General features: G+C 39.2%; 1 protein-coding gene across 2 annotated transcripts in view; it reads left to right on the forward strand.

Annotated features, from left to right (window-relative positions):
* The window catches only part of SRGAP1 (SLIT-ROBO Rho GTPase activating protein 1), a 139,325-nt gene that overhangs the window by 97,997 nt on the left and 23,301 nt on the right, over nucleotides 1–18,027 (forward strand). Inside the window, exons 9-15 of one of the 2 annotated variants that reach the window (XM_038153974.1) lie at nucleotides 830–1,027; nucleotides 1,147–1,231; nucleotides 5,007–5,034; nucleotides 7,176–7,278; nucleotides 10,926–10,986; nucleotides 11,149–11,226; nucleotides 12,743–12,877. In XM_038153974.1, the coding sequence (XP_038009902.1) occupies nucleotides 830–1,027; nucleotides 1,147–1,231; nucleotides 5,007–5,034; nucleotides 7,176–7,278; nucleotides 10,926–10,986; nucleotides 11,149–11,226; nucleotides 12,743–12,877 (688 nt within the window). Of the gene's footprint in view, nucleotides 1–829; nucleotides 1,028–1,146; nucleotides 1,232–5,006; nucleotides 5,035–7,175; nucleotides 7,279–7,785; nucleotides 7,820–10,925; nucleotides 10,987–11,148; nucleotides 11,227–12,742; nucleotides 12,878–18,027 lie in introns of both variants that reach the window. The other variant, XM_038153975.1, reaches the window with a different exon arrangement.

Below are 18,027 nucleotides of genomic sequence, written 5' to 3' on the forward strand. Positions count from 1 at the left end.
CTTTCAGTGAAGTGAAGTGCAAGAGCATAAGGGGGGAAATCATGTTTGACAGGAATGGAAGGGATATTTGACTACATTGGAGTTGTGTGAAGATGTGTCCATGATTTGGTTGACCCTACTAAGGACTCCCTCTGAAGCAAAACTGGGAAGTAAATCACATCCTTCTGATTCTTACCAGTTAATTTATTGCACAGTGGAAACTGCATCCCTTGTCCACAGTATCCATGCCTGGGTTTCCACTATGAGCAGTGGTGCTCCATAGGTCACAGGAGGGCTGAGAGTCTGGTGTAAATTGTTCTTTCTCGAGCCTTCTCTGTCGACAATATATTCCACTTCTGCAGCATGAACATCACTGTGCCCCTCATCACAGCACTGCACAGTACAGGGGTCACAGATTTTTTCCTTGGAAGATCACGTTATTCTGGCTAGATCCAGATCTCTGGATGTACATGTTAGATATAACACATTGACCATATTTAGAGAGAGCTGACCCTCCAGAGTACTGTATCATCTCTATTGCCTCCCGGATCGGGGACCTTAATTAAACCATGTCACATTTCAATTCTAATTTCAAACAAATGCTTGAGTGGACTACAAAGCTAACACAAGGATACATCTGTGTTTGTGGGTTAGGCCATGGTAAAGCAGAGAACTAGACAGGATATCTGTTACATAGATGTCTGTCATAGCACACCTGACTTTTCACACTTACACATCAGTTTGTTTGGGGGAGTGTGCCAGAGAGGTACTGCGAGTAATGAGCTTCTGTTCTAAGCTGTTCCTGTATATATTTATCTGGCATTTGGCAAACTCTGCTTTTTAATACCAGGTTAAGAAAACAACAGAGGCTACCCTACAGACAATACAAGATATGGTCACCATTGAAGACTATGATGTGTCAGAGTGTTTCCAGCACAGTCGCTCAACAGAGTCTGTGAAGTCAACAGTCTCTGAGACATACCTGAGTAAGCCTAGCATTGCAAAAAGAAGAGCTAACCAGCAGGAAACAGAACAGTTCTATTTCATGGTATGTTGGTTGCTTCCTCATTCATGTGATGCAGACCAAACACCTGAAGTAAACATTATCCAGAAGTTCCTGGGATTTATATGGCATGCATAGTAATAGATTCATCTGCATCTCTACAGAAATTCAGAGAATATCTGGAAGGTAGCAATCTCATCACAAAACTTCAAGCAAAACATGACTTGCTGCAGAGGACACTCGGAGAAGGTAAATATCACACAGTAAACTGAAAAGTGATTCCAAACTATACAGCGAACCTACTGAAATGCCAAAGATACGCAGGAAAAAAAATACAAAACTTAAATCTTAATTGTCCAGTAAACATAGATTTCATTTTCACCAATCACAGTTTTGGTGTAGGGGTAAGAGTATACACAGTAAATTGATTTTATTTCCTCAGCACATACTTATTTCCACTGCACAGATGTTTAGACAAATGACTCTGTTTGGCAACAGAACTATTGAATGAAAAATCTCATGCCTGAAAGGAGAGTGACACAGTCAGTGCAGGTTTATTTAAGAGCTGTGACAAATGTAGTATTTCTACACCCTAACCATTTCTGTTGACTTGAGGTTTTTAATGAATCACACACTATGCACAGCTCCAGCCTCTTACCAGCCCTCCCAACAGACACTTCCTCATGCACTGGAGAGAAAAGGGGAATTGCAGTACAACCTTGAGGACTAGACACACAGAGTGGAATAGACTTGAGAGGAAGTGAGATTACACCACAAAGAATAAAAATCTTCTGGAAGTTAAAGACTGTGATTTAAAGTTTAGACTCAAGAAAGGAAACCTGTTTGCTAAAAGAATTACTCTAAAAGATGTGTCAATTTATTTTCTTTTTACTGCCAAGCATCTCTAGTTAATCACATCTCCTCTTGCTTTTAATACAAAAGCCCAGATCCCCAAATCACATGGAGGTGCCCAAACAGCTATTAGCAGTTCAGTGGCTATAACCCAAACAAAGCTCCTGTCCAGAGGGTGACTGAGGTTGGGGGTAGGATATAAGCAGCATTTTCTTTCAAAACTGAACTGTAGAAGATGGTAGCTGTTTTTAGACATGTTTTTTTACCATGTTATCTTCTTTCTCGTGAAGTTTTCATTTAATAGATTTTTATTTTGAATGTGTGTAGTGAATAGTTTATTCACACAAAACAGTGTGCAGCTGACTTTAGTCAAAAAAAAAAGGACGTTTTTCTTCCGGAAGCTCATGGAAAATATCTTAAGAAAAATAGAGTGAAAGGGAGGGAGATAAAAGGCAACAGAATCTGCTGCATAAACCATGTTGGAAAAAAGTAAGGAAAGAATTGCTTGACAGGAAACCTAAAGAAAAGTTTCTCAGTAGGGTGACCCAAGTGATAAATTGCCATTAGGCTCTGGGCCATTCTGCCATGCTGAGGCATGCTTGGAGTATTCTGTTTAAAGAGTTCCCTTCTACACACCATCTGTGACCCCCATATAGTTAATCTGTGTTGCCCACAGTGGTTTTGCACATATTTGTTGTCCCAACACCATAGCATGGCACATACAAATAATACCTCAAACATACACATTTACATTCAAAGCTGATATTTGGAGCCATCATTTTTACAGGTTAAGAAGTTCTAGTACCCCCATCATTTGAGGCATGACCTGCATTAAAATGCCCATGTGTTGGATGGAGGACCAGGATTCTGAAAGTTTTTTAAATGGGAGGATTGAAAGGACTAAATTACAGTGGTATTATGAATGTTATTGCTGTAGCTAATGTAGAAATGAATTTGTAGGACATGAACTGCTCCCCTGCTCCCCTCAAACTGCCTTTTCTGGAAACTTTATTATCAGCAAGACTGCAGACAAATAACACAGTGTGCTGTGTTAAATAAAGTGGGGGAAAAGAGAGGATTGTCTCAACAGAAAGTTTTCCTTTGGCACCCTTTCTTGCTTACAGTGTAAGGATGTAGGCTGAATAGATCCAGCTTCCCATCTGCTGCCCACAATGTTAACAGAATTTTGCTTTTATTCTGGTTCATCACCTGCCTACTACAGTCTTGCTGTTAATGAACACAGCAGATACCTATTCATGATCTGCTCAGTGAAGATGATAGATGAAGTGCTCTGTGCTGAATCTGCTTCTGCAGACTTGGAAAGTAAATAAGAAACGTTCAAATGACATTGATACTAAACATAGGAAGCCCACTGATGGTGATATTAGTCCTGATCCAGAGGCTCATCTATTGAAAAATAAATCAACAAAGCAAAGGGAAATGCAGGAAAGAAAACAAGGAGTTGTAGAAGAAATTCTCCTAAGGCCCAGACACCTTTTGCCCTAAACTATTAAATATCAAAGACGTATTTAACCCCGCCCCAGGCACAGCATTTATAACATCTTCTATTTTACTAACATTTATTATTTGACTTCTTAGTCACAGTGAATTTTCCATAGTAACCGGAGTAGGGAGAAGTCTCTGGCTTACTCTTTTTCCTTCATGGGTTATTTTTCATGCTCTTCTAACACAGATGCCCGCAACATTCACGTCTTACTGTCAGAGATTGTTCCCAGAGCTTTTTCTTTGTGCCGCTTTGAGGGGATCCACTCTTCTAGTATTGCAAAATGTATTTTCAGACTAGGGTCTTCAGTACCGTACAGTACTTTGCATGCATCTGAACACTGGCACATAATAGTATGTTTTTCATATCACTGTTATTCCTTGTTCCTGGAGTCTGACAAGCTGGTTTGGTGTCACTTTCAAACTGGGACGTGTACTTGGACCTAACCCAAGTGAAGCTCAGAGTGATTTTTCAGAGATCATATCCATAGATCTGTTCACAGGTGTTTAATTCTTCACTAATACCTTACTTGAACCTCTTAATAGTGAATTTTGTTTGCAATGTGTGTCACTTAACCCCTTTAAAGGGCTTCACAGTTTTGTGAAGTATTTCAGTCAGGGCTTCACAGTTTTGAAAGTATTTCAGTCATCTGCACAGTGCTTTGCCTCCTTCGCTGCTGTGATCTCTCAAGATGTTAGTAAATGCCTTCTGGATTGCATAAATGGTCCTAATGGGAAGGTGTGAGTAAATGGCTGTTACATTTTTTGCCATGATGAAAAAAGACCGTTATAAGTCCACTGGGTTTCCCTTTTCTTTGCTAGTTTTGATCATTGAGAATATTTTGCCACTCTATCCATGGCTGTTAAGTTTCTTTTGTCACCTCCTGTGAAGAAAGTTATCAGTGGCCTTTGAAAGCTTAAGTAAATTTATTGAACTGATTCTTCATTATCCAGTATTTTACTGACATTTTCAAAGATTTTTAATAAATTAATAGGGCACAATCTCCCTTTGGCAATGCAGGGCTCATTGGAACTTACCACGCCATGATCTTTATCCTGTTTCATTATTTTGCTTTTCATTGTGATGAGTCAGTGATGCCTGATTTACTGGTCTGTTGATCTGCCAAGGAGCCTTTCTGGAATATGATATTGCTTCTTTACAGTTCCCTGCAGTTCTCTGTGGTGTTTCTCAGTGATAGTGTTGTACTTTTCTCCTGTAACACACAGAGAAAAGAGAATAGGCAGTCTTTTAATAACTACTTGTGTCTAAAGCCCTGCATTTTCGGCACTGAACAGGTTTAGGCACAAGGCACAGGAGGAGATGTAATCTAATCTTGGCACAGCTCTATTTCCATACTGATTTAGCCACTGAAACATATGAGCACCAACAATAGACATTGTTGGGAATTTTACGTGAAATTATTTACAGTATCAAGTGACTCTAAATCTTTGGGTAGGCTTCCTAAAAGTTGTTCCATAACATGGGTTGTGTTTGTATTTTAAGTGGAACTGTGGAGGTAGTAGATAACTACAGTGCCCTGTTTGTTGTACATCTTTTGCTGGTAGTATAAAAGTTAGGGCTAAAAATAATTTGCTAAGTATCATTTAGATACAAAAATTTCAACCTAAAACTTACAAATCATTGTTTCCTGTTTATTGAACTTTCTAGGTCACAGGGCTGAATACATGACAACAAGGTAAGATATTTTTATCTGTCTTGGTTTAGAGTTAAAAAATAGGTGAAATCTTAGAATTTACAAATTTTAGAACAACTTCATAAGGCTTGTTGCTGTTGTTACATAAATTTTTTACAGACCCTGTGTGTTTTAACATTCAGCATTTCTGTTTCAGCATGCTGATGAGTAAAGGATCAGACCATTCATCTTCCCCATTTTTGTGAGCTGCTTTGGCCAGTGTCAAGGGTGGGACAAGCTGGGAGATCCTCAAAAATATTTGTGAATCACACATCAAATTTGGAAGTTGCAGGGGGGACTTAAGTGCTCGAAAAGAAATATTTTCCAGTTGTCAGAGGTGCCTTGCCTCTCATAGTTTGTAATTCAGTTGGTCAGGATACACAGTTTAAAAGAAGCTGGTAGGAAGATCAAATTGGGCAATGGGCTGTGTCTTTGATAACCTAGCTCTGAACACAAATACCTGCCTCCCCCTGCATCCATGTGTTCCATACCTTAATGGCTCTCTATATCCACAGAAGAGAAGGGATTCAGTGTTAGATCTCCCAGCTTTGTGCTGCATGTACTTTTTAAGTCGTGTAATGCCACAGCTTTGAAGCTGCCTCCAGATATAAACCTGGATAAGCTCTGCAGCCCCCAGAGACTAGGAGGGGGCAATGGCAACTGCTTGAATTTGCAGCTGCCATTTGTATGTATTGCTGGTACAGGCAGTGTGCCCTGCTAAAGCAGGAACATCCAGCCCAGCTTGCTTGGTCTCAGTCTTCCCTTCCTTTTCCATGCAATACATCCTTGGCCAATGCCTTCAAGAACCATATTTCCTGGTCCTGATGTTTCCAGGACAGACTTTACACTGGATTTTCTCCCACCACTCCATGTTCTTTATTAGCTCTGTAAAGTTGGACTTACTCGACTTCTTTGCTTACATGACCTCAGTTGAAAAGTGGTTACAAATCAGAGCATTCTTCCCAATTGCTGACATTAATTCTGACAACTGTACCTTTAACTCTGCCTCCTGGTGCTACCATTCTGGGAATGCATGGAAATCAACAAGTTTATGTCTAATGAGAAAAACCTCCTTTCTTGACTCCAATGCAGGCAACTCATCAGGCTCACATCATCCTAAGCTCCCTGCTGTGTAAACAGCTGAAAGGAGATGGTGGATTTAGGCAATGATTTTACCTTAGCAAAGTAGGAGAATCTTTAAAGATGAGTTTAAAATAGCAGATAGTACTCAAACAAACTCAAGTCCCACTGGTGAATGCTCTATGCCTCATTGTTTCTCACTGATCCCCCAAAAATATTTGATTTTTTGCTAAATCCAAAAGAAACTGTAGAACCTACTGGTGCATGGGAACTAAGGAAGCTGTTGGCATTTAACTGTTGGCATGACATTCACAAAGCAGTTTGTGATCTAGAGAACAGTATTTATTTCCTGTAATCTCTTTCCGTCATAGTCACCACATGTAACACACTAGGCAAAATTTTGCAGACCAAAGTTTTGTGTGTTGTTCCTTTACTTCTTAATGTGTTATGCTGGGTTTATTTATTTGTTCGAGTTGATATGCTTTTAATTCAATTAGCCAATTAGCAAGGTGTTTCTTTTCATGTGTGAAGTTGTTGATGGTTGGATGTGCAAGGCTAAAGCTGTTTAACCTTCTTGGCTCTAGTTGAAAATGCAGACAGTTTGGTTTTGAAGCATCTTAGGAGTATGCTGAGGAGCTTTAACTTGTATTTGAATTTTCTCCAGCATGAAGCAACTTTTCTGCTTGATAAGAGGTGCTTCTAGTGGTCTGTGTTCTGCCATGGCTGGCAGGATGAATTCCTGTGCTTGCTGCACATTTTATGCATGACAACAACAAAAAAAGCCGTTAGGATTGTGCAGTGTTTGGAATGAATTTATATGGTAAAACTGCAAAACAGGGATTCATAAAGAATGTCATTATTTATCCATAAGTAATTTTTAATGGTAGAGTTCTCCACTCTTTAATGTGATACACTTAAATGTGATGGAAAGTCTTTATTTGATAAGTATTGTGTTTTTTGCTCCCTTTACAATGTTCTGTTGTTTTGCCGTGAGCTTACAGACATTTCATTTTATTGTGTGACTTAATTCTACCTTGCTCAGTAATCATATTCGCTTCCCTTAGGCCTCCAAATCTTCCCCCTAAGCCCCAGAAACACAGGAAGCCCAGACCCCGATCACAGTATAGTGCTAAGTTGTTTAATGGTGATTTGGAGTCGTTCATCAAGGTACTGGCACCAGCCACCCCAGTGGCTGATCTCCACACTTCTTACTATAATGGTCACCACCTCACGAAAGCTGAGGCAGATCATTATGTTGAAGTCTGTCCTGGGGCTCTTCTTTCCCAGTTGATCAATATAATACTTCCTGAAGTCAAAGGGAAAGAGAGGGGTTTGTTTCTCACATTAGCCTCCCTACAGTTGTGTTAATCAAGTAGGAATAGTATTGTCAGCCTACTTTTAGTAGGGAACTTTGCTTCACTAGTAGGTAGAATGTAGTGGTGCACCCCACAACTTACCACGATTTCCTGCTTGCTATTTTCATGACATTCAGTGTTCAAAGTCTGTGGAGAAGCAGCATTTCCCTGGGTTTGATAGCCAGACTTTGATTTCCTATGACTTTAGGAATTTATTATATTGTGTGAAATTGTGATCAACGCTATTCTGGATCTTGTATCTTTGCTGTATTTACTATCTTCTTCTTTCTCATACTTTTGTTTCTAATAATGCTTCTAGCCGAGGCCGAAGGAACTCTCACACGAGACATCAGGTATAGTTCTGGTGACAAGAGAACCAGCTCTGCCTCGCTCTCGGGTTGCATTCCTGCCTGGCTCAAAATGACTTCTTTCAAAGACCTGGAGGGAGAAGTTTGCATTAAGAAATGAGTGTACAAATATAGCAGGCAAAACTAAACCAGAGCAGAACTCTGGAGGGATTGTAGTCTTAAATGATGGATATTCTCTTACTCATTTTCAAGGACTCGCCCACATCACAGTTTGTGCCTCTGGACACTAGCTGACACAGCTACAGGAAAGAAATCTTTAAAAAATTGTAAAAACACATTTATCAATGCAATGAATGAAATTCTTGACTGCAAGCTCTGTGAATTGGGTTTGAATATTACAGGGTTGTTTTTTTTTTTCTTGTTCACTATAGCTAGTGGCAAACATTTTGCAGAACAAATTCTGTGCTCAGTGGCACTGTCCTGATTTAGCTGTCTTGGAATCAAGCTTTCAGTCATCCTCAGTACAACTAAAGGGGAAATTATTATTATTTTCATTGTTATTGTTACACAGGAGGTGCCATGAAATGTAAAGACTTTGAGAAATCATTACATGAGAAGTAGATGAGTATCATGAGCAGTTTATTGCTTAAGGGTGAAAGTAAGCAAGGAAGCAGAAATTCTCACAATGAAAGCCCCATGACTAGAGAAGACAAAGCAAATCAGGAGAAATGGTACCCCATCATTTTCCCTCACAAGGGAACATGGCAGTGTGGCTGACAGGGCTTACTTGCAAGTGTGGAGTCCTACAGAATTAGTCTTTCAAAAGGAAAGGTCAAAAAAGCTGGTAGCCTTATGACAGATTTGCCAGTGTGGAAGCTACCTTATGACAGCATCTCTGCCCAAAGACCATGTTATTCCTGGTAGGGATGAGTCATTTTGGCAGGCACAGCTAGTGAAATACAGTATCACACCAAACTGCTTTTTGTTTGAGTTTTACATCATAAGAAATTCTAACTTGTCACAAATATCCATTCACTGACTTCACACATCAGATTAAATTCACTGTAGCAGTAGGGTCACTGTTCTTGACATTCACCAACACAGATTGTTACTTCAAATTATTTTCCTTTGATTAGATCCAAAAGGCAAAGCTGTTAGTTTAGATTATTTCAGGGTATTATTTAAGTACAATGTTTTGTGTGGTTCTGAACAGATTCTCCAAAAACAGGTATGAAAGGGATTTGGGTTTTGGGTTTTTTTGTAATTTCTTACTGCAAACACTGTCTTTTCCTAGGCTCTACATTCTTTGCATGAACCATGAACTACTAACAAGAGATATGGGTGCATGTTGTGCATTTTTGCTAATACTCTGCTTTTCTGGAGGGCCAGGCTGCTCAATGTTGGTGAAGATTATTGTGTTCCTGGGTTTAACAACTGACCTGATCCAAGGGGGTTTTTATGTAGCTGTTACTGAATCATGGCACAAGTCAAAGAGGAAATGCTAATCGAGCCATTACTGGTTCTTGGCTAGCCAGTCTTTGCTAGGTTTTAAATTAAAAAGACAAACAAACCACAATTTAAATAGCATAGTTAGTGATAAGAGTCTTTGTAAGCCCCACTAAAACAGCACAGAGTACACCTAAGATTAGGGGGTTGGGTTACCTCAGGAGTGCAATTGCTTTACTGTGTGTAATTTTTCAAACTTATGTAGTTTTTTTTTCTACTTGAGCTTAATTCATAAACTTCCCATTAGGGTAGTTTAGCATGAAAATGAAGTACTAATTTGTAAGAGGAAATGTGTATTCTGAGTTACAAGGTGCTTTTGAATTAATGATTTTATAGTTCAGACTGATTTTATACTAAACTTCCAAATGAGTTAGTCAATTCTCTGAGCACTTACATATTGGAAATTCATTTGGAAAGAAAAATTACACCTTCCAAGACAAGAAATTCTAAGATTATTTATGAAACAATAATTCTGCAGCATAAGCACCAACTTTTCCAAATAATTTTTAATCGTATCATTTATGTCTTTAATCTGTATTTGATAACTTCTGGTCACTAGTGTGCTTGGGTTAAAATATCCATTTTTTAAAGTGCCAAACCAAAAGGTTTCCTATGGTTATTTTGGAAAATAAGCAGTTCAAAAGAAAAAGACAAGTAACTCACAAATATAATTAGTGTATAGTCATCTTCTCCACCTCCCATCACAAATGCTTTTTATCCATTTTTAAAACACTTTTGTGTAACTGAAAATGTAGCTACAGACCTACTGCTGTGTCATTGCTGAGATGAGGATCTTGATTCCATTCTGCAAGTGGGGAGATACAGGCTGTGACCTCCCTTTCCCAGTAACCTTGTGCATAGAGACAAAGCAGCTGAGCCACGTGCTCAGCTCAGGGTTGCTGCAATTCACCAGCGCAGGATTGCCAGCCATTCAGAGCAGCTAGAAACAGCTAGAAACAGCGGGCCAGCCCATCATCTGCCCCATGGCAGGGCACACCACCAGCAGAGCCCACAGCAGTGCTCTCAGCCAGGAGGCAGACATCATGGTACCCCATCCAGTGTCATTTGGTGGCTCCGCTCCAAGAATGTTTCTCATAGTCCAGCAAATCCAGAAAAGCCTTGTACATTGTTTGTGATAAACTTCTTCTTACAAAAAGAAAACCCCACATTGAGGAATTGGGTCCTGTGTAATTAGGTCCATGTAGGATTTTCTTCACCAGGAAAAGGTCAGTTAAATGGTTATAGAGGGATCATCTTCATAATTAATTATTATTCTTAATAAAAATCTTTTTAAAAGGCAAATTTACTGCTTTAACTCATTTTGCTTCAAAAATCTAAAACGCATGCATGAACTTAGATGTCACATACAGTGTTAGCCAGATACGGTGACAGAGGTAGAGAACTGAATTTCCTGAAGAAATTATTTTAAGAACCATAATCCTTTTCTTTACCTGTTCCTTTTCCTCCCTCCCTAAATGGGAAGAGAGCTCTGTTAAAAGTGGTATTTTTTTAATTAAGTGCTTTTTTGCCAGCACTGTATGTCCATCTAGATTGACCAAGAAAGTGCATTTTCACATTGAGGCCATAGCAAGGAGGTTTCCTCTTTCTGACCTGCAGCTCACTCATTCTGCTCTTGTTCTTGCAGGATTCAGGGCAAGTCATTCCTCTTATTGTGGAAAGCTGTATCAGATTTATAAATTTATATGGTAAGCTCTGAAAAAAACTATGTCATTTCATTATTGTCCTGACTTTTTTGTGTGTCTTTTACATTACTCATTTAGCACCACACCTTTGTTTTTAAAATACAGATTTAAAGTATCTTAAAAAATAAATTGATTTTTCAGCACTATCTTCCATCTTTTTTGCAGGTCTTCAGCATCAGGGGATTTTTAGAGTGTCTGGTTCCCAGGTGGAAGTCAATGATATTAAAAATTCATTTGAGAGAGGTAATTGGATTTTCATTTATTTGAGCACTTTAATATCTGACATTTAAAAATCTTCTAAATTCTAATCATTTTCTGTGTGTGCTGCATCTAAAACTTTCCACCATCACATGCTTAAACATGAAGTGTAATGATGACATGTGCATGTTTTCTCCCTATTATGTCCTAGGAGCTCGAGGGTTTTTCTCGTTTTGTTTAGTCAAGGCATATGACTCTCCAGTCAACTGTAAACATTAGTTTTTTGTTAATAGTAAACTGCAAATAATAGTTTTTGTATATTTTATTTTAAAGATCCTCCGAAAAGAAAGGTAATGGGTTTAATATTATTCAAGAGACTACTTAATGAAATTTGAAAGTCCTCCTGCTTGATCTTCTGGAATACAAGTGCTCAACTTTCTGGCCCCTCTGCCAATGTTGCATCAGGGTCCAGGAAAATAGGGAGTAAAAAAAAAGGGTCATTCCATTTTTCGTTCCCAAAGGAAACTTCAGTCCCAGAGGAGGAATTACATGGAAAATGCCAGGAAGTACAACCAGCTTTTTCAGTATCAGTGGTTTGCAACACCCTGCCTTGAATTGCTCTGCTAGGGAAACCAAGATCCAGCCGTCTTCCAACTGTGTTGAAGCAATACTTGTTACCATCTTTTTAAATCTTACATTCCTTTTTTCTTGGGTGTTAAAAGTTGGGTTGAAATAATTTCTAGGGAAAATTAAAGTTTCTGCAGATCATATGCAAATGACAAGACCCTTGAAGCAATAAGTCTTGTGACTAAAAGCATAAAAAATATGCACAGTATATTGCTCCCCAGTATTAGTTCTATATATCTTGTTAAACCTGATCTTTTCTTTGACAAGATACATCAAGCAGCTGTTTTCACTTGCTAAGTGAAGCCACATCCCTCCATTCTGAAGCTTTTAAATCTGCTTATCCTTAACTCCTCCTCCTAGGCAGTGTTATCCTTGAAGAGCCATACATTTTAAAGTGTTTCAAAATAAAGATTATTTATGTAATTTAAAATTACATAAATAAAACAGTGCAGTCATGGCTGAAGTTTCAGTTAGATTTTCAACAAAGTGATTGCACATTTTCCTGATATTTTAACTTTTTAGAATGAAGACACAGATTCAATTTAATGAGTGGTCTAAACACCATTTGTTTTACGTTTTACGTTTTTCTTTTCCAAAGAAAAGTCTGCAAAACTCTATTCAATTAAGAGTGTTTGCCTTTTTTGTTTTACTAACTGTAAATCACAACATGTCCATAAATACCTAGCTGGAAGTTCAGGACCTAGAGATCACTAGGTTATGTAATTATAAGGAAGCTTTATTTAGGCTGCCTTTTTTTAGTTTAATCATAGCCTGGGATTTCTAAATCAGTGTTTATTATCTTACTTGAATGCTTGCATTGCCACCTCCCACATACTAAAAACAAAACCCGCCCAAAATGTCACTCACTTTTAAAAATGTTCCATGCAAGAATGCTTCTGCATGTGTGTTTCATTCACTTTATTTACTTTTTAAGGTGAAAATCCTTTGGCAGATGACCAAAGTAACCATGACATTAACTCAGTTGCTGGAGTACTGAAGCTCTATTTCCGAGGGCTGGAAAATCCTGTCTTTCCTAAGGAAAGATTTAATGATCTTATTTCTTGTATCAGTAAGTATAAATTTCTGGGTTTTCTCAATAGAATTTTACTTTCAGATACACAGTAGTATCCTGAAAAAACAGCTAACTTCACAGATTTTCTTGGGATTATTTGTTTGCTGTGTAGCAGTCTGGCTCAGTGATACTCACAGCTGCAGATGTTCCCTTTTTCCATTGGGATTAATGTACAGTACAATTCTTTGTTTAACAGGGCAGGAAGAATACCTTTTGGTGTACAAGGGATAGTTCATTTTAAACACATTATTGTTTTCCTCTGTGCACTGAGGCAGACAGAAGCAAATGAAGTCGTGGGCATGCAAACAGATTGTGTTACTTTCCAAGGTTTTCATGCCCCACAGCTTGAGGTCAGCACTGGTGAATAAGTAACTAACTGCTCAACATAGTGTGATTCTGGACCTTTATTGTATTCTGCTGAAAACCACCAATCTAACCCAGAAAACTCTTGGGTGCGGGGATGGAGGAGAACAGCTGAGTGCTGTCTGCAGGAGAGCCTGGTCTGCCTTCCCACACACAGGTTGTAATGGGATGCCTTGGAGGAGCATCGCATGATCTGTGCCCTGCTGTTGCTCGTGACCAGACATGGAGAGGTTGTAGTAATTTGGAAAGTTGTCAGTGGATGAATGAATTGCTCTGACATGCACAAAACCTCTTCCAGTTCACTGACCCCTGCAGGTTTTGAGGGGTAAGGCCAAGCCAGCCATCAGCAGACTTGCTGTTCCCTGTGGGCACAGTGATCAGAGGAGCTAGCTTTGAGGAAGAATTTCCTTTCTACCTTTCCTTTATCACTTGCCCCCTTCAACCGAATGGAGAAAGAGGCAGTTTCACAGGTAACGAGAGCCAGTTCTTTGGGATATCAATTAGGTCAGGCTCTCCAAACTGTTATTTTGGCAGAGATCTCAGCCCAGCAGGCAGGGCCACCAGCTGATGGGTGCACAGTGTTCCAGGCTGGCAGTCAGGTGTGGGTTTTGCTCCCTGCTTGGGCGACACAGTGTGTGTGGTTTGCATCCCACGCAGGGAGAATTGCAGTAGCTCCTCCTGGAGGTTACAGGTACGTGCATCACTGTGATCACGTCTGTGTGAGGTATTTTGCATTTCATTGTTTTTGCAGGGTTTTCTGCAGCTGTTGCTACTTACAGACTTGGTGGCACTGAGGAGTCCTAAAGACCTGAAAACCAGAGTTTAGCAGTCTGATCCCTGATGCTGAGGGGGACAGTGTCTTTTTAGGAAGCATAATCCTGATTCTGCTTCAGTTCAGCTTTAACTGACTGTGGTGCCACAGCACAGAAAATCTCTGCAAGTCATAGAAATTGAAATGTAAAAAAGGATCATTTTGACTGAGTGATTTTCTGCATGCCAGGGATGATAGAACTTTGCCTAATAATCCTGTGCTGGTTTCCATAACTTCTGGATGAATTAAAGTGTATCTGCTGGAAAAATTTGCTGATTTAGTGGCTTTGGTTGATAGAAAATTACCACGTTCTTGGATAAGCTGTTGAAATGAATAATCACTTTCATCATTAAACATTTGTTCTAGATTTCTTTCTCAAAGTTTCTGCTGTCAGATTCTGCCCATTTGATGTTTTTAAGTCTTCATTATTTTGACTAAGCATTAAGAGAAATATAAATGGTGGTTCTTATGCCTGAAGATGTTACTGCAGTCTGTTGTGTTGAAGAGATTTAAATACAATTGTAAACTAAATTTTAAAATACCTTGAATACCAGTTTACAGAGATTATACAAGTGAATGCTCAGGAGATGCAAAGATACTTGCCCAGAACAGCCTTATAAATGTGTTTCAAGAAGAGGAACCTGGATGATTTCAGAGTTCTCATTCACCATTGAAGGTGCTAAAGAGGGAATGGGGTATTTGGAAAGAGGAGTGGAAGTTCAATGGGCTGAGCAGACAGACCTGTGTGGCACCTGCACAGGCAGGAGAGATTCACCAGCCTTTCACAGCATCACTGCCTGAGAGGTTTCCAGTTCAGTTACCCCGAAAAAAGTATTTTTGTTAAGAACTTCAAGAAAAATGGCTGGGAATACTAGATCCCTAGTGCTAGATCTTGTTTTCCATAGAGAATGTCCAACTATTGCATGTTCCTAGTAGGCAATTAATTATTTTCTTGTGAAAAAGTTGACAACCTTTTATTTAAATAATAGTATCATCCAGCAGAACTGAAATCAGTAGCAACAATAGCTTGGAACAAAGTCAGTGCTTTTCACAACAACATTTTAAAATGTTTATTGAGAAAGAGGTGTTGCCATCTGATCCTGGTTTAGACTGAGTGTTCTCTGAGGATGTCATAAATCTGGATTGTCATCTCTATGACAGTTTGTCAAAACAAGGTGTAATGACTGAGTAGTTCTGCTAGCTTTGACTTGTGCTGTTGCTGTTGTATGAGAAAGAAGAGGATTTTAGTCTGATATGTTATAAGAGTCTGAGATCTGTTTTCTTACAGGTTTTGGAGAAAGCATGAAGGGGATGATTTTGTTTTTTGGTTTGGTTTTCATGAGATTATTATTAGGGGCATTCTGAAATGGCATATCAATGCCTTCAGCACAGGGAGGAAAGTGTGGACCAAGGTGGGACAAAGGGAGCTTTCTCTGTGAGCACACTGGAGTGAGTTTGCTTTGTGTTATCACAGGGCAGGGAGTTTGAGTGAAGTATGAGGACAAGAACAGCTCTCATGCCTTGCAGCCAGAGCCAGAACTATATGCTGAGAGCAAGGGGCTGTGTGGCTGCATCTTCTGGTTATTTGAGATGCCTGAGGTGGAGTATTTTTACAGCTGTGATACTATTGTATGTGCTTTGTTGAATGATGCACCACTTCCAAATAACCAGAATGCTTTGTTGGGATAAAACAAAAACAAACAAACAAAAAAAAACCCCCAACATTTCGAAATACACTATGTAGCACCTGCATGGTACATACTATCATAAACTGTGGGTCTAAAACACCATTTCCATTGCTGTATTGTAACCTTAACACTGGATATCTTGCAAAAAGGAAAATCATCTAGGCAAAATTTCTCCTTCATTTCAGACTTTAAATCAGCCATAGTTGTATTAGTTGGGGTTTTTTTGTGCTTATGTGGCCTCACATATTATGTATCTCGGTCTTCCTGCTAGTGGGAGCAGGGCCAGACTCCCTTTTTCTGTGAGAACTTAGGTTAATGTAACTTCTTTAGATCACAGTTGATACATAAAATCCAGAAAACTTTCACATGTTTAATTATGTGTTTTTAAATACTCTTAATTCATATTGCATTCATGATCTGAAAAACAGTGAGGAAAGGAATAAGCATTCTTTTTGAATAGTTTTTCAAGATAAATGTCAGTGTGGTTTCTTAATTGTTGGCAGAAATTGTTACAGAAGGGTAGAGGGAGAAAGGAAATTTGTAAAGTTAACATTCACATAAAACCGTAAAAGGGCAGAATGTCACACATTTTATATGGAAATGTAATGTTGCCAGTGAAAAACCCCTTGAAACTGAAGTACTTAGTTATGGATGTCAGGCATAATTGAGGCTTCAGCTGCAAAATGAACCTTTCCTCTGAACAGCCACCGAGAAATTCCTTTACATTTATGCATATATTTCCAAATGAAATAGAGCATTGTGAGTTAATGCTTTCCTTTTGTAAATACAATGGAAACAGTGTAAAATTACTTTGATTTTTATGGCAATTTGTATTAATTACACTCATGAGAACAGTGTTGTTCTGTTTGGGCTTATGATCTAATTTAGATAAAATTTGGGCCAAGTTATATGTGCTGGGCCAGAGCAAGCGTGGAAGGTAGAACAGAACATAAAGAATCCATCTGATAGGGGCCATAATGGTTTCTTCTCATCTTGAGGAGTGGCTACTCTTGGTCCCAGCATCATTCTGTTATCCAGAGGACAATCCAATGTTGGGGTGGGAAGGAAGAGAGTCGCAGTGCTCTTCTTCCTGCCCCTTTGTAGGAACAGATTGGGCCAAAGACAAGGATTTGTAACAGGAGCTACATGGAGGCGGAAGGTGCAGAAGCTGAGCTCAGCTGCGCTGGCTAGTGAGCCACCCGGGGGAACTCATTCACTTCACTGCTGGGGAACTGCAGTTTCTCTCCTGGTGTGAGCTCTTACACACATGGCTTACTTAAGTCCACCTTTACGCGGACAGCTGTGCCATGCAGCAGCAGCCACACCTCAGCTATTCAGATTGCTTAACGTCTGCACGGAGCATTACAGTTCTTCATGGTTTCATCTCCCTTGCCTTAAATTTCATAGACAAAAATGGCAAGATGAATGAAAACGTCTTTTTTCCTTCCGATTTTTATCATTTTAGTCCCTTGCCACCAGCAGTGCCTGTTTACCTGAAGACATAAATGTTATGAAAGAAAATTATTTTACTTCTTTTCCAGACTACTGCCCATTACTTAAAGAGTAAAAAACTACTCTGAATCGTCAACTCTGCATGAAAAAGTTTCAACAAAATAGGAAGTGTTTTCCTCCCTAAGTGACAGTGGAGACTGCTGGGCTTGTCCTCCTGTAATGCCTTCTTAAATAGATGTGAAAGAGCTGTAAGTGGCATTGCTGAGTTAATGTATATGTGTCTTTGAGCTGGATTGGACTCATCGACCAAAGTGGAAAGAGGCACAAATTGTTAACTTCAGCACTAATACATATTCATGTAGATAACTTGTCAGCTGCAAATTGACCATAAAAATTACATCTGCAAGTGTAACTCAGTCCCATTTGGCATTCACAGGGTGTGTAAAATATGCATTAGGCATTCACTCTGTTACTAGTAGGCACCACACCAAGTGGAAATTGCAAGTAACCCCCACAAAGAGATACTACATTGGATTTTATTCTTCGAAGCTGTGTTCCTAAAGTAGAGAGACATCTTACATTACCATTGTTTGCTTCCTCCTTTGTGCTGCCGTTGCTTGTGAAATATGCTTACCTTGCATAGCACTGGATGTTGGTTGTAACACAATTCATTAGTTGCTGGCACCAGGTTTCTTCTTCCATATGTTTTGATCAACAATATCTTCCCTCTGCCAAATGTTTGCGGTCCCGTTGTTCATACTGAGATTGGCCCATGGAGGCTGGCTGTTCAGAGAGGCTGGTTGAACATTTGCAATTGCAATCCAAAACTGATG

The sequence above is a fragment of the Motacilla alba genome, chromosome 1A (genome assembly GCF_015832195.1).
Source record: "Motacilla alba alba isolate MOTALB_02 chromosome 1A, Motacilla_alba_V1.0_pri, whole genome shotgun sequence".
Taxonomy (NCBI): domain Eukaryota; kingdom Metazoa; phylum Chordata; class Aves; order Passeriformes; family Motacillidae; genus Motacilla; species Motacilla alba.